The 24,531-nt window shown below is 34.5% G+C and overlaps 1 protein-coding gene across 1 annotated transcript in view; it reads right to left on the bottom strand.

Annotated features, from left to right (window-relative positions):
• The window catches only part of cmpy (crimpy), a 51,090-nt gene that overhangs the window by 2,442 nt on the left and 24,117 nt on the right, over positions 1–24,531 (bottom strand). The window contains exons 2-4 of the mRNA XM_017609101.1: positions 18,706–19,149; positions 17,210–17,340; positions 1,166–1,386 (exon numbers count right to left, since the gene is read on the bottom strand). Of these exons, the coding sequence (XP_017464590.1) occupies positions 1,166–1,386; positions 17,210–17,340; positions 18,706–18,902 (549 nt within the window). The 5' untranslated portion in view covers positions 18,903–19,149. The remainder of the gene's footprint in view (positions 1–1,165; positions 1,387–17,209; positions 17,341–18,705; positions 19,150–24,531) is intronic.

Below are 24,531 nucleotides of genomic sequence, written 5' to 3'. Positions count from 1 at the left end.
TCCGAAAAACTGGTTATAGAAAAGCTTTTTGTGAAACTGGACATATATTTTTGGTTAGTTAACAAGTGGACATAAATTATATTAACCTAAAACTTGTCAAAAAAATTAGAAATACATACATTTTTTGCCTTTTAAAAACTGGTAAGACAAGAACATTTTAACTGGACATACATTTTAGATAATTTAAAATGTGAACATTATTTATTCTTAGGCATTCAAAAAATATTCTTTATTTTTTTTTGAAAAGTCAACATAAATTTTTGGAAGTATTAAAATTGGAAAGACGAAAATATTTGGTAATTTGAAAAATAATTCAGTTTTTAGCTATTCAAAAACAGGACATAAATGTGTAGCCAAACTGGCAATAGAAAAATGTTTGTTCATTTACTACTAAATATATTACTCCGCTCATTTAAAAGGTAAAAATATCTTTGTTTTGAAACTAAAATTTGTATTTTCAAAATTTGTCATCCATTCATGGTCATTTAAAAAGTGCATATAAATTTTAGTCACTCAAATGCCGGACAAAAGTTTTTGTTTTTATAAAAACTAGATATAAATGTCTGGTATTGTGAAAATTTTTTGGACATAAATTTTAGTAACAAAAAAAAAAACTTTTTAATATTTTTAAAAGTGGACATAAATTAAATGTTTTAAATGTTGTCCAAAAATGGAAGATAAATTTTTGTTCAACTAAAGTTTAAATTTTTGGTATTTCAATAGGCGACGAAAGAAAAACTCTTAGCCAAGAAAAACTGAAAATAAATTTTCGGTCATTTGAAAAGTGGATAAATGCTGGTGATTCTTTGATAATACTAAATTTTAGCATAAACTTTTGGTACAACAAAAACTGGTTATATATTTAGTAGGTAGAATTATCCAGAAAATGTATACATTCTTTTTTCACTCAAACACTGGTTATATGTATAATTGATGCCAAGTAAAAGTAATATTTTGTTTTTGGACGATGAATAAAAATTATGAACCGTAAAAAGTAGACAACGACTCCTAAATTGTCAAAACTTTACCGATAATTAGACATAAATATCAATTTCTTCTCCTTCTGTTCAGTTTTTCGTGTTCAAAGCCTCACTCTTTGTACCCTCTCTTAAGTTGCTTTTTGTTTCTTAAAACAAAAAATGTTTTTTTTCATTATTTGACCCACCTCTAACGTTTTGAAATGCCATCGTATGTCTATCGTCGCTGTTGCGTCTGTATCATCGATGGCATTTGAGCGGCACAGTCGTAATGTTGGCCAGCATTGGCAGCGTTTATTGGTGATTTCGCAACCAGGCTCTATCACTATTGTCTCATCGTTTGTACAATTCGTATTGTATTTTCGGCTGTGATATGCGGCATGTAGGGAAAATGATGTTGAGGGTAGATCTGAAAGTATATAGAGGAAAAGAAAAAATAATAATAATTTAAGTGCTACGTAATTTTTTGATTCAAGGATATCGGAAATACAAACATAAATATAATTGGTAGGAAACGAATAATCTTTAATACTACTGATTTCTATCGGTGAAGTTGAACATCTATGTAGTTCTGCAGGATCGATAAGCCGCATAAAAAACAAAATGCACCGAGAACATCGTAATAGGAACAAAAGTTCGTTAGATATATTGAAAAACAGCCATTAGAGCAAATGTTTGAGGATCGATGAAGGTCAAGAGGGTCACCTACATATATGTTGAAAATCGTATGACATGATGTTTATCTTTATACATGCGTAGATTGCCATGAAATTGAGTGCTCAACTATGTACATCACCATGAAATCAAAAGAAGTATCGGATGACAAGATTGTAACGGGGAAAAAAATGCAGAAAACCCGGGATAAATCCCATGCATCATGGAACAGCTCGGATCACTCACAGCTTAGAAGTGGAAAATATCTGTACAGCATAAGGCAAGGTTCTCAAACTAAGACAACCCTTCACATGCACGTTCAATCCTACAATTATGACATCGGAATCTTCCTCAGCTTTCAGGTTTACTGAGGGACAGGACACGGATATCTCTCCGAATTTTATCATTTCTGCAGTGCAAGGAGCCTAACCCTTTCCCAACGGCACCAACGATTACCCTCTCTACCACCTGGCTGAAGGTGGTCCAGCTTCAGTTAGGGCTAAGTTAAGCTCTAGTTATTGCTCTGACATCCCAAACATACATATGTCCGGTTTGTAAAGGTTCCCCCACGACACCAACGACCTCTTCCCAGTCCAAGTAAACTCATTTGCTAACTTTAGCCTACAATCCCAAAACTCGTTTTCAAAGGGTTTTCGTTGTCGGTCAGAATAAGCTATTAGGAACGGTTCTTGTGAAGCATGCAAGTGTTTGCACTTCACTTTCAGTAAGTTAAATACGTAGAGACAACCAACTTTTATTGAATTGTCTATCTAAAAAAGGTATAAGCTAATTCCATTAAACGTTACAAAAGGTTGTAAGAAATATGTAGCATAGGTACTTAGCGTTAAAAAATTAACCCAGAGACTACGAAAATAGTAAAACCCCAGAAGTTCCTGTTTACAAATTTTTAAAACATAATTTCAGCAACTCAAAGTGACATTTTTATTCAATTTCGTGCATGAAAGCGTGCTTAAAAAAAAATGAAAAAGTTAAATAAAATACATGAAAAGACTCATTAAAGTCACTCAGGCTTAACTGCATTGCTTTGGGTACCCTCCTAAATAAGGATTAAAAAAAAAAACATTAGCTATTTTTAAAATTTAATAAGCCAAGTGCTGCATAAAGCTAGTCAGCGGGTGCAACAGCACACACACACACATACATGTACAAGCATTTATCTAACTATGATGATGATGTTACCTACCATATAACATAGAAAGTGCGCGTATTTGCCGCATATGCCGTGTGGCAGGCAACATACTACCAGCACAACCTTGACACACTTTTCCGCTGTCCCCAAGGTATACGCGAATAACAAATCTAGATTTAACTTTGTGTAATCGCTGCCGTTGCTTTTTTGGTTATTTTAATATTAGCACAAAATGTTGCTCGTCTTTTACAAGTAGTAAGCGTAGTAGTAGTAGTACAAGTAGTAGCACCACTGCTAGTTGTTGTTCTTATTGTTGTGCTGCTAATTCCCTTTATGACCGTTTTACATGGATGCTGTTGAAAATGCTTTTGGGCATCGCATAGATATACTTATGTACATAGTATGTATATATACGTGTATGCCTTTCCATGGGTAAGTAGACAATTCATTTTATACAAAATGCAATTTCGCTGCAATTTTATCTGTCCGCTTGCGTTTTTATGTGAAAGTGAGGGTCGTTGTGCCAGTTGGCTTATTATCTCTGCATGGAAATTTCACTTTATATAATCGCGAAATGCGTTTTTAAAATTTGGCTCAAAATGCTATATTTCTCTATTGCTATGTCTTCACTACAAAGGAATTTTTATAATACATAATATGGCTTTAAGATGTTATCTCTAGTAGGGTTGAAAAGAACTAGAACTCGAGGTCACACCATCGCTCACTTACATTAAAGAAAATTAAAAAGAATTTTTGTGAATGTTAATCTGATTCACTTCTACTCACTAAAACTTTAAAATTTCTTTTACAAAATTCTTAAAATGATGCCAGACGCAAAATCCTGTTTACCGGAAATATCAAGAAAGAGGGCCGAAGCACTCCTACACCTTACAGGCACGAAGTAAGAATTGATGATGGTCTTCATGAAGCGCTTACAAGTTTGTTTTTGTTGTTTTGTAGCGGCTACTCAAGTCCGCCTAGTTCTGCTCAGGTAAGAGTTAAACCTTCTGCAATATCCGGAGAGAAGTTGGGCTTTTGTGGTGCGAGTGTGCCAAGGCAGATGAGGCTCGGGTGGTTGTGTACCCAAAATGGATTTAAAGGTCGGAAGTCGATGTAGATTGAGATCGACTCCCTGTGAATGCCGATTATGGCCTGTCAGTATGCTGCCGGGTTCAGTGGTTGTTTTATGAACCTTCGGACTTCATCCGTCAGTTCGTATAGATGCCCTCTGATGTGTCTTGGCGAGGGACCCATTTTAGAGTCAGAAAAGTCTCAGAACTCTGAGTTTTAACCCTCATTATGATCTCAAAGGAGAGCCAGAAAGGAACATAATTCCCTTTTTAGAAGTGTACGCTAATACGGGTCCAAATTAGGAGTCATATTAGAGTCTGAAATGTGAAGCTTTTCTAAGCCTTGTAAACAAATCTATACTACGAGTAACATAACGTGCTCCGATATCTCCTCCTCTTCAAGACAAAGTCCGCTAACCATCTCGGTAGAGAGGCCAATACGTTGCATGTGAGAACGCAGGAAGTTATTATAGGTTAGATAACTAGTAAGCAACTAGATATTGATTATATTCAAAATATTTATGTCTTTCTTAGCAAAAGAATATTAAAAAATCCTAGCTTGTCTATAGCCATATACCGCTTCCCAGTCTTACAGGAACAGACTATGACCTTTTCCTAGGTGAACTTGCGACCTCGTTCGCACTACAATGTACAAATAATCTCTTAGTTTTTGGAACTTCGCCCTCAACCACATCGTGTATGGACGGGAAAGGAAAAGTTGCCCCTGCTGGCGATGCAAGGTAAGGTTAGGTTGGGCGGCAGTCCTAAGTACAACACATTTAGATTCAGGGTCCTTTCTGATAACGCATGAGGTTTTTCATTATCACCGTACCCTTGTAAACCACTTGGTTCTTAGCAAAAACGTGGCTTAGGCTTCAAGCGTTCACCGCTTTTCGATAATCGAGATCCTTGAAGAAATGGCTCCCGAGAGCTTTTGTTCTACGTTTTGATAGAGCCGAGCAATGTCAGAGAATATGCAGGATGGTTTCCTCTTCGCCTTTATCCATGCGGCTTCTGCAGTAGTCGTTTCAGGGTGCGCCCAGTCTAGGTGCATGTAATCGAATCAGATAATGTCCTGTGCGAACTCCAGTCACTATGCGAATATACTGCCTCCTTAGATTAAGTAGAATCTTGGTGCGTTGGGTATCTATGGCTGGCCAGAGTGTTTTGACAATGCGACAGGCCTCCATCTTTCATTGGAAACTTCTATGCATTTTTCATGCAGTAGAAGTTTGCATGTTTGAATAGGCATGCCGAGAGTATCCCATATATCTCTATCAGGCAATGTCGTTCCATGATGTACGAGTTCGTCAGCCTTGTAGTTGTCCCTGAATGTCGCAATGAGCAGCTACCTAGACACCACGTGTGCTGAACGACCCAGCTATCTCGTTGAGAGATCCGCGGCAATGCTCAACTACTTTTGAAGTCCGCGACATATTTCCAAGAGATTTAATTGCCACCTGGCTGTCAGTGAAAATGTAAATAACATGACTAGGAATCATATGACACTGTACCAGGGCTACGGTCTTTGAGATAGCTATCAGTTCTTGAGGGAAGAAGGGTCGCGAACCTGGTCTTGGAAGTGCGTGTGGGTGGGATGTAGTCGGCTGAAATACTTATTACTAAAAAAAAGTTTTGGAGTCACGAAATGGTCTTCTAAAGATAGACCACCCATTAACCCTGGTAAAGTGGAGCTCATCTCATTAAAAAAAGAATAGAGTCTGAGATGTTTTGCTCTCCACAATCGATATCGTGCTTTCCATGCCTATTGACAGGGTCGACTACTTGATCGGTATGCCAGAAATTACACTGAAGATGTCGCAACGCTGAAACCGGGTTTTTTTGTAAACCAAATTTGACGACCGAAAATTGTTCCAGGATACATTATTATTTTCTGTTGAAGAAGCGACATTGGCAAGGGGTATAAACTTTCGACACTATTGATGTTATATGAAGTTATTGTCTGAAGAACCTCGATAAAAAAGTTACAACTGATATCTAAAACAAGTACACCGTATCGACATATTTGTTTTAAAGGACACTTCTTTTCTTTAAATACGGCAATATTGTAGCAAGCTTTGACATTTGTACTTGACGGAGCAGATCGGAGCATGCTAAGGCTTGATGTTATGTTGGATGCTATGAATGGAGTGAGTTTATTTATAGGCGCCATATGCATTCTAATAGCCAGGTGACAATTAAGACCATAGGTTTATTAATAGTGCAGTTGAAGCTGTCAGCGGAATATAAAATTTCCTCACTTTAAATTTTGAGCACAGCGGCATTGTAGGAAATTGTATGGATGAGGAACGGACATTGCAGCGCACCCTCTTGTTTGATTTGCGGACTAGTCACTGATGAATGGGCTTAGAGTTCGTTTAGTGTGCGCTGAGCGAAAGTTTAAATGAGCTAACTGCTAACATCCTTTTTTCCGGTGGTAGTCCACCGACAGCAAGAGAGCTGACCAAGCATTAATGTCGATTCTGACCAGAGTCTCGAATAATAAATGCTCGATGTGAGACATACAGTAAGACTAGATTTAATTTAAGATAATATGGAATGTTACTATCAAAGGACTTTCTTCATGGGTGTACTACTATCATCAGCATGTCTTAAAACTCCCTGAGTAACTGAATTTTTTTCATCTCTTCACAAAAGCGCGTAGAACTGTTGTAAATTATAGTTCATTGTTTCCATTTTATTGCCTAAATTTCCCTTAAGCGCACTAAAGCATAGCGCTATGCATTTCTGCGAAATCACCAAAAAAAAGGCAAAAGAAAAGGGCAGAACAGCTGAGATAGCAATAAGCGGTGACCCGAAAATGTAACAAAAGTGCGCAAAAACGGAAACATTCTGAAATAGTGATAATAAGGAAAATACGTAGGGAAAGGATACTTTAGGAAAATGCTGTGTACAGTCCCAGAGCGAATATTACATCTAAGCACTCTACAACTAACCCTTCTTTAATTTTGAATGAAGTTTTATAGCTTGGCTCGAAAAAAATACCAAAATTCTAAGTTAAGGATAACAAAAGTGAATAACACTCGCCAATGGAGTTATTTGTGTTCATACATACGGGTATGTGGGCTACTCAATAACATATGCATGGCACCTATAAATGAACAAACGTCCGCTCACATGCACAGACATAATGCCGTTTAAAATTGTCAACGTTTATAGATATGGGAAACTAAATAATAACAATGAGAGGTGAACATATGACCACTACTGGAAGAAAGGGACAAAACAATTTAGTTGAATGATGCGCTGCGCAGAAAGGCTGCTTTTATTTGGAAATGTAAAAATAAATAAATAGAAGGCAAAAAGAAAAAGAAAAAACGGAATTTATTTGACAGAAAGAGTTGGGTTGGCTGAAAACGGTGATGATGAGCGCTTATATTCTTTTGGTTTAAAAAAGAATGAGCGTCTCGAATGCTGCTGGCATTCGAAAAATATTGCATACTTGTGGGCGTTTTGGACAGTTTTGAGCGTACCCAGACAATTTGATTTTAAGTGATGCATTGGGCGTATCGTTAGCCGATTTAAACGGTTGTGGCTGGGTAGTTTATGCTTGAGGGCACATATGTTTTATAGCGAATGAGACCGCAAGAGCATATGGAGCGATTGCGCGTATGAACACATATGTATGTACATTGTACATATATATATAGACATTTCGGGGAAAAAAATGAACAAACCAGAGGAGAAGAAATTACATATAGTTGGAAAAAGGAAAGGAAAATAAAATTAAATACAAAAAATGGGGATAAACATAACTGTGTAGGATTAAATTTATTTATGTGAATTTTGAGGCTGCCTTTTATACATATTCGTGCATACACTGTCGCAAGTGCAGACAATTTGTGCAGTAAAAATATTTAATAAAAAAGGATGAATTATTACTATAAATATGTAACCGCCGCTCTGGTGTAGTGGTTAGCAGTGTGCGCTACCATTTCGCAGGGCCTGGGTTGAGCCCGGTTTCCGACCAACATCAGTAAATAAATCAGAAAAAAAGTGTTTCTAATCAGGAAAAAAGTGTTTCTATCTCTCGGTAGGCAAGGGCAAACCTCTGCCATAAAAACACAATCGCCGTTCACAGTGGACAATCGGAAAAGAAGCTTAGCCAAACACTAACATATTGTGTAAGCGACAGTGTAATATATTATTATGTAACTGTCTCCGTTTATGGATAAACACATATATTTATGTACTTTAGGATGGTACAAAATAAGAAAATACGGAACTTTAATACTCTCGCCCCCCAGAATTCTTCTATATCGAAAAAAATTATACTCCTATTTTTTGTTATTTTAAGATCAAAAAAATTTTAGAATTAGCGCTCAAAGTTTTCCATTTATTTTATATGGGGAAAAAAGATGTTTAAATTAAATGCAATTCTTGAAAATCAATATTTTTCTATCGGAAAATGCCGTTTCTCTTCATAAGATTTCCTACAATAATATTAATTTGTTTACTAAACCATTTTTGAATACAAACTATTTTTTATAGATCCCCCAAAACACCCAAACAAAAAATTCAATGGGGGGACCCATAATAATCGTTCGAAAAATGTTAACTTTCAAGTATTCTACCATTTGTATGAAACGTACAACCTTCTCTTTGCCCTATACGCACAAGCACTAAGAAGGGAGCGATGAGAAGGCAACATTTTTTGTAGAAACAAAAACGCCATAAGTACAACTGAGTGAAATGAGAAATATTATAATTCGTAAACTTTAATTTTGCTCTATGTATATACTGTTAATCAATCGGCCATATGAATAAAAACTAAATAACTGCTCTTTCTTAAAATGTCAGATCTTTTACCTAAATTTATGTGAATAAATCGAATAAAAGGTCTGGAATTTTAGAAACAGCAATTGCTTAATTGGTTTTTTAAGACATCATTCGAAACTTCATTCCGAGCAACAGTTTTCCTTCAGCTCAGGTGACACATAACGCTTATTTTGGCTATACGACAACCATAAATTATGACCTTTTTTTAAAATTTTTCAAAATTAAAAAAAAAAATATCGAAAAAATGTGTATTAAACTTTCACACTTTTATTCAGAATACCGTTGATTTTTGGCAATTATTTTGTTCACGGTGTTCTGAATTTTTCGCCGTATAAAAATTTGTCGACAATACTACGTAAGGGCAAAATTTCCAAAAACACGCTTTACTGCAGCCATTTTAAATTTGAACTTTGCTGTTCTAAAACTGAATGGGCTATAAAACTGGACTGGACACTTTTACTAAAAAAAAAACTACTCCCAGAAACTGTCTTTGATTGGCAAATCTATGTTACTTAGCCGAAAGGGTATCCACACTGAAAACCCATATCTTCTTGTGAAGAGTAACAAGTCAGTTTTGTCTACGTTAACCCCTAGCCCAGCTGGAGATACCCATGTGCCTGTGCAAATGACTTTCAAGACACGTAACTGACAATGTTTGTTTGCTTTCCGGTTAGGTATTATTTAATATCATCTATTAAATTTTGCCTTTCTCAATTCTACTTTGATTTTCTGCGTTTCTTAGGAAAAAATACTTCGGAACCGAGCAGCAAATCACGAATGCTTAAGGATAAACACATAGTGACAAAATTTTTCTGTAAATTATTGCAGAAGTCTAGACAATTAATGACATTTTTCATTGGCCTCTCAATTATTTTGCCTTTTCACTAAGAAAGAGGCAATTCATAGCAATGAAATTAATTCGCCAGAAAGACGGTTAGTTTCGAATAAACTGTATACATCTATGTACATATGAATGTATATATTTGGGTAAGCAAGTTCAAGTGAAGCAAATGAGACAAAGCGCAATGAGACAAAACGTCGCAAACGTAGTGGATTCACTTAAGCAAAGAAATGCATTTGTCTATAGTTAGAAAAGGAATAAGACGAAATCATCAATTTATTAACGTCGAGTAAAAAGCTTCGCTTCTCTTAAATTTTTTGCAAATAAAGTAGAAGAAAAACTATACCTACAACCAATTTAGCCATTTCCACCACTTACGGCAGATACTTTAGTGTAATCCATTCCTTTTATCTATACCATTTATTGAATTTGCCAGTTTTGATTAAATTTACCAGCCTTTTGATTGGGTCAGCATATGCTGCTGGCGTAGAAAATGGAAAACAAATGTTAGATGTGACAAAAATCCTTTCATGCCATCATTGGCTTATGTCAGCATTTTAGACCTAGTCTTCAAAAAGGCACTTCCAACATTTTAAGTGCCCTTACAGAGGCGTAAAAGTGATTCAATAAAATAAAAGGCAAATTCTGTTTTATATGGGTGGTTGGCTTTTAGGTTAAAATTTTAAATGAAAACGAAATGGAAATGATATGTGATTTTGGTTGTGCGGTACGATAGCTCAGTAGTTTTGTATCTTTAAAAGTTTTAAATGTATAATATGAAAAATTAAAGTCGCTGAGTTACAATTTATTGAAAAATTTAAGGGAATGGTATTTTTACAATAAATCCATTTAGCTCATCAGATGCTACTTATTTACGAATTTACATAAAAAAAAGTTTTTGTTTTTTATAGAAATCTTAAAGTTACTTGAACTAGAGTAAATTTTCTTGTCGTTTTTCAAGTTGATCCCGATTACCTCTTAAGTTACTGAGCTAAATTAGGGTGTAAAGTAATTTTAAAGCGGCCAGACCGATCAGTTGGAGGGGAATAAAATTATAGGAATATATTTAATAAGTGACTTACCTATCGTATTTTTCTCTCCAGAACTCGTGTTCAAAAATTCGAATAAGAAACTTACTAAGTAATTAGCAAAGCAATGGAATTCATTCACAAATTTTGTAAAATTTTCAGTACCTTTCCTAACTAATCCCGGTGCACGTTTCGATGCCTACTTTTGCAAATGACCAAGCTTTCACAAGCAACTATTTTTGCTAAATTAAATAAAGGCAACTATCTATGTATTTCCTTTTCAGTTAATACCCCATTAAAGAAAGCTTGCCATTCACATTTCGCTATCGATATACTTGGCGTAATCGTATGTTGCTAAGAGTGTGGGACTATAAGACTACACGGCGTATGAGCAACATCGGATGTAAAAATATATGAACATCTACCCATTATAAATAAATATTTGAAAATATTTACGATAGAAAGGGACATCGCGTCCAATGCCCAGGAGACCAAAATTTTCCCACGGAGAACTGCAGTATGGAAAGCTAGTTTTTCTTAATCAGTGGCAACTAAATTTTCCAATCGAAATTTTTTGGAGTCTGAATCTAACAAAACAGAGAGGAGGTAGCACAGTTAGCAGATAAGAGTTAACAGTAACAGCTAGACTGACGTAAAGGTGATAAACTCCTAACATATAACAATACCATTTTCTTTTCATTTTACGATACTTGTTTATCCGCATCGGCAACTACATTTCTTGATAACCTTTGAAAAAGTTTCTTAATGCATTTAAATGTCCATAATTTTGAAATGTTGTAATTAAAAATCTTATTGTTTATAAGAAGGAGACATAAATGAAAAATCATAAGCAACGTATTTATTTAAACGCTGTGATTTAAAGTTCAATTTCAATTAAATTTTGTTAGAATACCTCAAAGCAAGCTATACATACATACGACGAAATAAGCCAGCTCAAAAAAAGTATGAAAATATTGACAGAATGTAAAGACGACAGGAACGATATGAATGAATAATTCAAAACAAACTTCTGCGCCAAAAAAAAACGAGCTGCGAATCAAATGACCACTTCACATTGAACCAATCGAAGAGGCATTGAAGCAAAAACTCGTCACTCTCGGAAAACTTGAACGCGCCGCTAAAATCAATATTGAATGTATGGTGGAGATATATTAACATATGTACATACATACCCATATATAGATGATTGAATTTTTGCGAGTACGCAAAAGTAGGTAAGCTTTAAGAGTTTGCATTTAGATGCAAATATTTACTCTTCTCGTATGTGTTACCTACACATAACTTTATGTGTGCAAGTTTCCAACTCGAGGCAATTGTGCAGCATTAAACTTCAGTTCTTTTCATCAAAGCTGCCAATCAATTCACACGCACGAAAGAACAACGAAAACTAATATGAAACATACTCACAAGCAAGTTGAAGAAAGTTGTTAGCAGTAGACCGTGATGGCGAATTCAAGGGGATTATGTCAACGCGATACAAGGATATTCGATGACAACCACGACAACGATGGACGGGGCATGAGTGAGTTAGGCACACTCGCTAGCGACGTAGAGCGCCGTACATTTAAACAAAACACACACACACATATGTATAAGGGGGTATGCTTTTATGCATAAGGGATATGTGCGCCAGTTAATGAAACTGCTGCACATACGAACTGAAATGTATCGTTTATACCTGGGTTTATGCATATACATTAGGAAGGGTCAAATTGTACGGGAGAGAAAAAAAGTGGAAGGCGTAAGGTAAAAACTAAATCTACGCCTAATTCTAAGAAAATTACCCAAAGAAACTAGGGGTCTAAAATTGAAACCTAGCCCGCGCCGGGAGGCATACAGATTTCAGTATCGACGGGAACTAGGTTTTTATTTTAGACCCATAGTTTCTTGCGGACGTTTTCTTAGAATTCTACGTAGATCCTAAAAATTTACTACCCTAATATACATACTTACATATACATTTACATTTGTAAGTATAGATCTATAGAAGCAAGAGTTGCACTTGAGTGGCACAAGTGGCCTTTTGCTGATGGGTGAAGGTTTTATGCGAGGCAGCTAGTCGTCAGTGTAGAAAACCACTTAGCTAAGGGCGTACTAGAAGCTAGGTGAACTCTTACATGCGGCTGTTTGAATGCACATATGTGCATATACATATATCTGCATTTAGTTAGTTAGTATGTCGTAGGAACACAGCGTGAAGGACATGGGTACGATTAATAAAAGCAAAGCATCCTTTGCACCCACATGCGCACGAATTAATTGAGTGGTCTCATGTTACCTAGAGGAAAGTATATGTGTATGAACATTAGGGCGGGTATTTTTGTTTTTACTATGCGCGTATAGCATAGGAGGATTCTAGGTGTAGTTTTAATCAAATTTTCCGAAGAAACCTTGGGTCTAAAATTAATTTGGAGTTTGCCAAATTGTGAAAATGTGAAAATTTTCACTGTTGCGGCCTCTGGTGGAAGTTTTCAGAAAAAGATAAGTGAATAAGTGGATTTTACATACCAAACAATCCCTTATAGCATATCTTTATATAAAATTTAGCACTTCCTTACGACACTACAGCAAAATGCTAAGAAACTCATTTTAGCAATTTGGCTAACCCCACACGTAGAATCTCGCATAGAAATTGACCCGCCCTAATATACATATACATATATACATGATACTTGTGAGATCTAATATGCTCATACACATGCCACTAACTAAGTACATGTGTATTACTTGTCAGCAGTGAGAGATGCTGGCGCATAGCAAATGCGACCAACGGAAACATGTGACCACAGATAATGTACAAGCGTGTAAACGGCGAATGCTGGTAGGAGTTGTGGTAAATGAGTCTTCGATTGATTAGAGAAATTTTCCTTGCGAATTCTGATGGATTGAAATACTTGTACAGGATTCGTGATACTTGTAGAAAGTTAACGAAGAAGTTTAATATTGGGCAGAGGGGTAAGAAGTTGGTACTTACGTCATTTACTTAGTTTTCTGTAGGATGCACCTACGTTATAAAATGATGGCTTTACTTTTACTAAGTTATTTTCTGACTCTATGGCTTTGTAGTTCTTGGATGTGGAATTCATCATAGAAAATTTTGTTTCGTCCGAAACCAGTTATAGCACACTGCCCTTCAGCCATGGAAGCGATTATCATAAAATGTGTGAATATTTTGCTCAGAAATGACTAAAAAGATTCGACGTGCTGCAGGTGGGAAAGACTCATGTCGACTCATTTTGTGCTTTTGTCCCGCCTTTCCAAAGATTAAGTATAAGACTGTTGGCAGTGATATGTCGAGACCTGGACCCTTTTATTTAATAAATAATGGGGTCATTCCATGTGAATGTGGCAAACGACATAAAATTTAAAATGCCTTAGTTATGAGTAGTAACCGCATTAAACTTTTTACATTTTATTAATTTGTTAAAAAATATTAAAAAAAGGTGCCATTTTTGTTTAAGGAAATTTTTATTTTATGCATAATTACTTTACACCAGTCCTAAGGACCTGTCCCATTAGTCGCTTAGGAATTGTATGGTATTTTTTTTAAGGAGTTTTATATAATAGTTATTTCTCTATGCTAAAAAATATGCTTCACTGTTGCATAAGGTGAAGGTAAAAAGGTTTCATTTAATTTGAAAATAGTTTCATTTAAAATGAAAATGCTATATATTTCTCTTTATAAAGATTATGAAATAATAAAAACTTCTTAATTTAAGAACGAAATTCTAAAAATCGCATCAATTTACTCCAACAAATGCATGCAACAGAAAGAGCCGTCACCTACGCTTCAAATCGTTCCAAAAATATACCCGCATTAACGCTAATGTCTTACTGATTTCCCAGCAAGTTTGCCACAAATGTTTATTTATGGAATACTTAAGTATCATTTTATAAATGTGCGGAAATGATGAAAAAAGATAAAGTTGAAGCACGTCACCGTATGTGCACGACCAAGAGAGTGAAATTTATAAAGAAATTTAAAATGTCTTTAACCCAAGTGTTGTGGAAGGAAAAAAGGGTGATTGAACTTTAACTGGCAAAAGTAAAATACTTATGAAAAAAGTGGGTTAGATACATACATACATTTATGTTACATTCGTAGTGAAGGAACAAGCAAAAGCATATCTTTGCTTAAAGTACAAAACCGCGTATCAACAAAATGCAAAACCGCAAAATATTATTTTCTACAGAGTAAAAACATTCATATTTCTAAATGATTCTCTTTTTTATAAAGAAATCGCCTTTCTGGCCGGAATATATCAGGGCGAAGGAGGATAAGGATTAAGCCAAGAGCTTGTGTCAGCAAATCCAATTTTTGGCAGCAAATGCCATTTGCGCGGTTTTGCAAAATGACAATACGCGGTTTTGTACTTTAAACGACGATATGTACATGTAAGAGATAAGTATCTGCCTACTAACTACATGCAGTGTAAATAAACATTAGACAATCTATGTTTGTATTCACATACAAACAAATGAAAAAGTTTACTATTCGCCAGAATAAAAGGAATGAATAAAAGGAATGACTATGAGCGCGCGCGAACTACATACCTACACAAACAGCCTATGTGTGCGTATGATGTCCTTATTATAAGTTTTCCTTTGCGCTTTGGATTGCTTCTTATGACTCTTCTGGTTTGCAAAAACGAACCAAAAATGATAGTTTTTTTGCAAAAAAGAGATGTAAAATATCATTACGCCCCCACATTAAGTCAGCAACCTACGCAAATTTAAAATTGCCAACAAGTCAAGTGCGGTAAATGTTCTTAATATAGCACAATTTCTGGGATCTTTTTATAGTACAATGTTCTAATTTTTTTTAAGTTTTGGATTTTTGGCTTCGCTTTAACACATTTTCATAAATTTTTTCGAGAGAAATTTAATTACATCTTTAGCCAGAATATAAAATAATAACCTTTCATGTTGCCAATTATAATGAAAATTATTATGTTAACAGGTGCAAATATATAATCAAACGAATAATGAGCAAAAAGTCACAAACGAGATGGCGTATTTTTATGAAGAGAAATCTATAATAAGTAATGAAATATGACAACGTTATGTCGCTCAGTTATTTTCCCATAATTTCCCGCTACGAGCACAAGTCTTATATTACGAAACATATTTTAATTATAACTTATTACACATACAATGGTATTAATTAGATGAACAGAAATGTGAATATAAAGCAGTTGATGATGATAAATTTACATTTACGCTGAATTAAGATATAAATACACAATTTTTTTGGTATGTGTATACGTTCAACCCGTCTATTAAATTGGTTGTAGCAGGTGGGGGATGCAATTGGGCACTAAGGAGATTGCCTTTTGTCATACCACGTGAATTTTGAACGGAGAACATTTGACCTAATCGGTCAAGCGCTTCACCCCATCCACCGATAACGTTTCAAGGCTACTTTTTCATACCTAGTCGCTGTGATCTGAAACCCGAAGCAAATCATAGGTTATATGAAATCATAGTTAAGCCTATTATGTTTTAGAATGGATTCTTTAGTGAAATTCACTAGAGTGCGTACAATAGGCTGTCCTAATCGGTATAAGTAAGACACTCCTTTTTTGACGCTTAATGCCATGCTGAACCCAACGCCTGTTGATATTGCCGGCAGAATGACCGCAACCTAAACTTAAGGAAATCAGATGGTTCATAGCCTCGAAGACGAGATACTTTGAAGTTATGGAGGGTCTAGATTTCACCCTTACCACACAGATTACTGCATCTGTGAATATCGTTATCGTAATTTGGGAAGGCCCTTACACAATTCCTTTCAAAAGTCGGTGAACTGAGGGCCTAATAGATTTTAAAAGCAGCTTGCACATCGTTAAATTAGGTACAATATTTATTAAAAATAGTGTTAGAAGAAATGTGCAATGGAGGGCTTTGGGAATTTGGCAGTGACTGGTGTAGGAGCTTTTTCCCGGAGCTCATATTAAACATACCATTCAGGTTTTCGAAATGATGCATTATTTCTTAGGCAAAAGTAGCTGCAATTAAAGAAGAGTGCGACGTCATTTAAGGACGTAAGCATATACTCTTATAGCGGTTGTGGCTATCAGGGGCTGTCTGACTATATTTACTGAGAGTAATCATTAACCGTAGCCAACATCTAGTCTCTGGATCGCTCTCAACGGGAGCAATGGTTACTATCCTGCAGTAATATTGCTTTCGCAGTGATTTCCCTCCCCACGCTTCACTCTATCGCCCCTACGGTATATAAGCCCGTCACTATACCAGTGGTCGTGTGGGTTTTACGGTAGCGCACTAAAATAAATTGCGAACTTCGATTCAAACCAGGTGTCGCTGAGAAATGATTACCCAAGTCATTGACTAAAGCACACAACTTACAAAAATTATTTTTCTTTTTTATTTGAAAAATAAAATCCAAAAAATTGTTTTTTTAAAGGATCTACTGCTAAGAACTTAAAAATCTCTTTTCAACAAATTAGCTCGTCCGTCCTCACAGTTTTGAAATAAAAATGCAGGTTTGATTCACTAAGGTCGTTTTTCTAAGCACGATTCAATAAAACATTTTCAGAACAAATATGGTATTTGAAGGGCAGATATGTAAATTTTGAAACATACTTGAGAAAACGGCCCATAACTTATATTACGAGTAGTACGCAAAATTTTTATTTTGTACTTACCCATGCAAACACCCAATCCACTAGTTATGGGCAATTTCGTGACACACTGTAACGGTGGCTCACATTGACCTGAGAAGCCGCCAGGACCACCACAAGTTTCGCCAAGTGTCTTTGCGCAAATGCGACAACATCTGAAATAAAGAAAAAATATTTAAAGTTGGTGTAGTAACGTAAAATGAAGTCGAGTACTGAAAGGTGAGGTGTAGCGGAGTGAAGTAAGATAATAAAGAAGTGAAGTGAACTGAAGTGAAATGAAGTACAGTCAAGTTATGAAGTGATGTGATCTGATTTGAATCGAAGAGAAAAAAGTGAAGCACTGTTAATTGAAATGATTAGGCATTAACTAAAGTAAAGCGAAGTGAGTGAACCGAAGTGAAGGTTGGATAAAAAGTAAATAAAGTGAAGGGAGTGAATTGAGGTAAGTTGAAGCCAAATGAAATATAAAGAAGTGAAGTCATCAGAAATGAAGTGAGGTGACAAAACAAGGAGTAAAGTGAGGTAAAGAAAAGTAAATGGAACTGAAGAAGTGAAGTGATAAAACAAGGGATAAAGTAAAGTGCAGTGAAATAAAGTTAAAAGCAGCGAAGTGTACTGAAATGAAGAAGCAAAGGGAGGTGGAGTAAAGAGAAGCAAAGAAATTCAAGGGAAAGTGACGTGGTGTTCTGCGTGATGAGGTGAGGTGAGAAATGGAATGAAATTAAATGAATGAATGATGAAATTTTTGGAGGTGAATCGCGAAATCATATAAAGTATAATATAATGGATTAAAGTGGTATTGAAATGAATGCAATATAGTGGATTTGAATTGCACGTAAAGGAGTGGAATCATATGAAAATAAATGAGTGGATCGTATTGAGCATAAGCCCTCGATATCTTGTTTTAGGGCTCATATTCAATACGATCCGCAGTGTTCTATTTTAGGAGGAAAGGACGAAATCAACTTTATCGAGAACGAGATGAGATAGCTAAATAAATGTAACGGTTCCAATTATTCTAGGACAAAAAATAATAAAAAAATGAAAAAAATTTGAACCTTTAATTTTCAAACGCCATTTTGAAGGTGACGATAATTGTTTTATACAACACGTTTATCTTTCCTAAATTTTTGGGCTCAAAAGCTTTAAAACACTCTTGTCTATCTATTTCGGTAGATATTTGATTTTGTTTCTTTCTTTCCAAAATAGAACACTGTGTGATCTGTCCGCAATTTTCATAAAAAACTAGTTTCATCTGCCATCGATGATGTTAAGGCTGACCTTACATATCGCTTGCTAGCAGAATTTACTATTGTATTGTAAAGTTAGGATAAAGTTAGAAAAACAAGTGAATGGAGTTAAGCCCCAGAAGGGCGCTAACGTCAGAAACTACTTTTTGTGAAAATTTCAGATAGATCGTATTGACTATACGCCCTTGATATAAATACTTAAAAAAGGAAACGATGTTTGAAGCAAAACATATTGAAAAACCACAGTTCAGGTAAAAGTTGTTAACTCACTTGCAGGGATCCCACAGCATCATTCCCTTCCCGGGGCAATCCAGCGAACGTATGACATCACACTCTTTGGGATTGCAATAACACTTTAAACCGTTAACTACACGACTACCTGCGGCCACCATTATAAGTAGATAGCAACACAAGTAGATTAAATATGTGCGTAGATTGAGTAAACAAAATTGTGTTGTGGAGCACATTTTGACACGCGCTTGCTACTCCAAAGGATGGCGAGTGCTTTGTGTGAAAAATGTTTGCGTCTTTTTTGATCTAAAATTTCCGATCAATTTTGGGAGCTTTGGATTTCTTTACGACTATTCGTTGCACAAAATTTTATCTATAAAAAATTAATTTTACTTCAAAATGTACTATCAGTCGCTGCAGCAGTCGTTGATGTTGATGGCGCTGTTGAGTGGCCATGGTTATTATTTTAAAGTCTTGAAAATACTGAAAGGAATAAGAAAAATTGGTAAATTAGTATTTTTCGCTTTTTATTTAGATACATAAATTAGATATTAATGCATTAGCAGATTCGTTCGTTCGATTGTTAAATCAACGCTCAATTTACTATGCTACAGGTGGTGTACAACTAGAATTTTGTTAAGATTATGATAAATCTCTGTTATAACAACACTTTACTCATACCCGCGCTCGCACTTATTGTAACACTAGAAGTTTCTTATCGATAGTTATCGAACATTCCATTTGACGTTTCTTGACGTCGAACCTTCTACATCTTTTATCGCACTTTTTTGCCGTTCTCTTGTTATTCGCTTTGACCTAAAATCCTTGTTTTACAGCATTCGCCATAATAATCTGTGGCATTTTATTAAAGCAACTTATCTCGAGATAGTGAATTTTTCCTTTAAAGCCATATTTCATTGCATTTGCAAAAAAATATTTTAACAATTAACTAGCCATAGGGTTAGTTTAAGATTCCTTTTAATGGAAGACTAATAAAAATATAAAGCCCTTCAAGGGAATTAATTCAAAGGCAAACTTGCTAAAGTCACTTAGTTTGTTTTAGTAAAATGCCACAGATATGTACATATATATGTTATCTTGCAGACCCAGTTCAAAGAGGTTTGGGGTTAGAATGATTCTCAGCGCATCAAAAATACTGTCCTGTGCATGAAATATACTTTAAGAATCACTTTGGACAAAATTAAATTTGTAGTTATAAAAAAACTAGAGATACTGATATAAAACCATTACCTCACAAATGTAATTATTTCATTCTACTACATAGTTTTTAATTTTATTTTTTATGATATACGGTGGCGAAAATGTAAAAAGGGAAGAGCCATTTTAGCAAGCTTTGGCTATGTTTATTTTGTTATAAAATGATTATTATTTTTTTACGAAAACATAGCTTACTATTCCAAAAACAATCTAAATAAAAGTTTCACTTTGACGAAAATTTATAAAAAGTCTAAAAATTTTAACAAATGTTCAACAAAAGTTTAATACGATTTTTCAGATTATATTTTTTGGTATGATTTTATGTATAATAATAATAATAATATAATAATAATAATAATAATAATATAATAATAAGTTTGAAGCAGAGGTGTTAAATTTCCATTACGATTAGTAATCATTTTTTTTTTGCATTTTTTAATTTTAATGATTATTTTAGTTTTCTTACATAACCCTGCCATTAATAATTAGTTATTATTTAAAATTATAAAAAATGATCATGATTAATTGCCATTTAAAATATAATCAAAAATAATCAAGTAATTAGAAATAATCAAACAATCGAAATTAATCAATTTGTTTTTTTTTTAATTATTTGATTATTTTTAATTATTTGATTGTTTTAATCATTTGATAGTTTTAAATTATTTGATTATCTTCAATTATTTAATTATTTCTAACTATATATTTATTTTTAATTATTTTTGCAAATAGATGAAGCTGTGTTTGGCAAGCAAATTTTCATAAGTTAGATAAACGTAAAAGTAATATTCACATCAGAGCTGTTAAGAAATGATTATAAATTGTAATGATTACCGATTTAATTAATTATTTTTTTAAAACCTGCTAGATAATTAATTACCATTATTTCCGCTTTTAAATTAATAATTACCGATTACCATTAAAAATAATCAAAAAATAATGGTATTTTAGAAAAAAATAAAAAAAAAACTAAAAAGGCTAATGGCATTAGTTTTACAATAAAATTATTATTTTTTGATTATTTATAATTATGTAAATTATTTTAAATAAAATGCATTGTTCAGACGGAAAAAAATGTTTTGTCGACAAACATATGTATATAGCTGTGAAATACGGTGTTACATTGTTCTTTCAAATGACCATAGATAACAGGGATTTGCAACATATTTGCATTTTTGGAGGGTATGCATGTATGTTAGCTATGTATGTGTATTCCGCTACTTAAAGCATGTCATACCATCAGACGCCGAACAAGTATGTTTCTTTACAATGAAATCGAATAATAAATTAAATATAATTAAAAAATCAAAAAAAGATAATCAAAAGTAATCACCAAATTTAATCAACTACTTTTTTGATTAGTTTTTTAATGACAAATAATCATGATTGTTTTTTGACTAATTCTAATTATAATTGATTACTAATTCCTCGGTTAAAAGCACTAATTGAATCATTCATTACGATTACCGAACCTATGTAATCGTTTTGATTAGTAATCGTAATCCAAAGTTAACAGATCTGGTTCACATACGCTCTTATCGCAGATAATGAAGACGATTCCAGTTTTGAGCAAATTTCACACAATAAAGATAGCTTAAAGAGCCTTGTCCAAAGTCAACTCTTACAATAGCGACTCTTCTATAAATAGATGTGGAAATTTGGAAGTGCCATGAATTGCTGAAGGAAGCTGCTATATTGTTTAATACTCCGTTGACTTCGTCAGGTCCGTTTGAAAGGCTCTTTTCTTTTGCAGGAAAACAATTCAAAATAATCCAAAAATTGTATTAATCATGCAATTAAAAAAGTCAGAAATAATTGAAAATAATCAAATGACTATATTAATCATGTAACTAAAAAATTTCACAAATAAGTGAAAATTATCAAAAATAACAAAATAATTATGTAATTCAAATTAATTAATTAATTAAATTTTTGTTTGAAAGTAATTAATTATTAATCATTAAAAAGTAGCGAATAATCGTATTTAATCATTAAATGGTTCCCCAAAAAAGCATGTTTTAATTAATAATCATTATGATTATTAATCATTATTTAACAGGTTTGGTGTGAAGTAATTAGGAGTTACCGTTGATTTTTGGTAATTTATTGCTAGCGCATTTTCTTCCATACAAAGTATGTTCGAAATTTTTTTTGTAAGGAGAAAATGAGCAACACCTTCCACAAAAAAAAATGCCAATAATCAACGGCTTTTTAAAATTTGCACTTTATTATACTAAAATAAACGAAATATATAACTGCATTCTCAGAATACTTCTAAAACCTCTAAATAAAAAGCTCAAAATTTTCATGAGAATTTGTTGAAATATTCTAATTATTCTGCAAAGTTTGAAACTTTTACTTATTTGATTTGTTTGTATATAGCGAGCTATGTTATTCTAAAGAAATATACTAGATTACTTAATTGATTGGTAAGAATAACGCTAAGCATTTCATTCCAAACACAGTCAATTGGGCCTTTCCCTTACTCTTCATTTATTCTTCACCAACTCAATTTACGAGTACAATAAACTCAAAATGAACTCGCCACTTTTTTAAGCCTTCACTTCCATTTCCGTTTTGCGTTTTTCATTTGCCATATCTACTGTTTAGTGCTAATAAACTCCAAGCCAACCAAAGCAATCATTGAAGTTTTTTTATTAGACGAAAAACTAAGAGAATGTAAAAGAAAAGAGCAGAAAAAAATGAGGAAAGTAGTGGAAGCGACGGAGATTATTCTTCATTAAATCACCTAAAATGACAGCTGAAACTCAAACCAAAGCGAAAGCAGCCATTCAAAAAAAAAAAAAAATAAATAAAAACACTAAATTGTTCGTATAAAACCAGGCAAGAGGGAATGACCAAGCCAAGCGAAAATCACTACACACAACTTAAAAGTGTTGGTTAGTATAAGTGGTTAAGTGGATTTCTTAGCAATGATGAGAATTGCGGATAGTGTCAAGCCAAACGATGACTAATTCAAAAAAACGGAACGTAAGAGAATACTCATCAATATCAATTGAGACAATCGACCATTCAGTTGTGAAGCGAATGGATTGCCAAAGCCATTAGAGAGGAAATCAAAAGGAATTGAGTACATACACTTGCAAGTGTAGGTACAAGAAAAAAAGAGATAATCGTTGTTGTTGAATGAAATTCGAAATTGGTGTTGGTAATTGAAGTCAAAACGAGAATTTCTGTGATTGTGATCGAAAGAAGAGTACTGTTGGAGGAAATAAGTTAGGGATTTAGTGAAAGTTGTATGCAGAGATTTGTAAAATTGGATGAGTCAATGGGCTGAGCCTAAGAGAGGATGAGTGAATAGATTGCGACCTAATGGATATATTATAAGTGGAGCTGTAACATGTTATTAATTTAGGAATCAAAAGCATCATCATTATATTGGTAAAAATTCTACAAAATACTTGAAATAAGTTATTTAGTGATTTAGCATCACCTTTAGAAAATTCAGGCTCCTCGACAAAACGCTCGATAACGCACAGTGGTCTGGAAGATGAAAGCTGAAGGGACGGCCACTAACCCTTCCCTCGAGCTTTGAGGCATCTGTGTATACATTGATGGACTCGCCACGCCTTAGGGCGTCTCGTTTCCACTCTTCCCTTGAGGGTAGGAGGTTCGTAAACACTATAGTGGGATCAGAGTTCGGAAGGGCGTAGTCCACCGATCCGGGAAGCTCCGAAACCCCGCGTATTTTTTTGGGTTCCATCCGCCATCTTTTTCTTATTAACCTGCTGCAAGTATATAGTGCTACCGTTGCTTTTCGCACTCAATCTGCAATATTAGGCCACCAGTTTAGTTTCCTACCAAGCACGAGACCTAGATATTTGGTCTCCTAATTTATTTCAAGGGTTTTCCCCCTAGAGTTATAGCGTCGAGGTCAATTATCTTGTGCTTCCTAGTGAAGAGCACTAAGTCTGTCTTTTCAGGATTTATTCTTTGAATTAGATCGGTTAATGTTGAGGGGTGTTTGCCCGAANCCTGAAGTAGCCACAAATGGGTTCGACGATACACCATCAATAGTTACCACAGAACATCTCTGCGTTAAATACGATTTAATCCATTCTAAAAACGATGAGTGAAAACCTAAGCAAACCAGCTTATTTATTAAGATCCTGTGAGATACCCTGTCAAATGCCTTTGAAAAATCGGTATAAACACAATCGACTTGGAATCCTGCCGAGAATGAAGAAGTACAAAATTCGCTAAAAACTGTAAGATTAGATACTGTCGAGCGGCCTGACACAAACCCATGCTGATTCGGACAGATTAGAGATTTAACTGCAAAATAGAGCTTGTCCTTAACGACACATTCAAACAGTTTTGAGATGTTCGATAGTTTCGAGATCGGCCGATAGTTCCGAACGTCATTTTTTCTTCCACTTTTAAAAAAAGGTGTGATAGTAGATAATTTCCATTCATCTATGAAAATACCTGACGATAGCGATTTATTAAAGATTATCGCAAGAGGAATCGCTAAGGCCGGACAGTTTTTAAATAAGATAGCCGACATCCCGTCTGCGTCCGTTTGCGAAGAAGGTTTAAGAGAAAGCATCCCCTTTATAATGTCATCCGATGAAATAAAAAGAGCCCCAAAGTTGAGGATAGAAGATATTTCAGAAGAGAAGTTTC

The sequence above is a fragment of the Rhagoletis zephyria genome, unplaced genomic scaffold, assembly GCF_001687245.7.
Source record: "Rhagoletis zephyria isolate East Lansing unplaced genomic scaffold, Rhagoletis_zephyria_1.1 Rzeph_scaffold_00188, whole genome shotgun sequence".
NCBI classification, from domain to species: domain Eukaryota; kingdom Metazoa; phylum Arthropoda; class Insecta; order Diptera; family Tephritidae; genus Rhagoletis; species Rhagoletis zephyria.
This window is presented reverse-complemented; position numbering and strand designations above follow the sequence as displayed.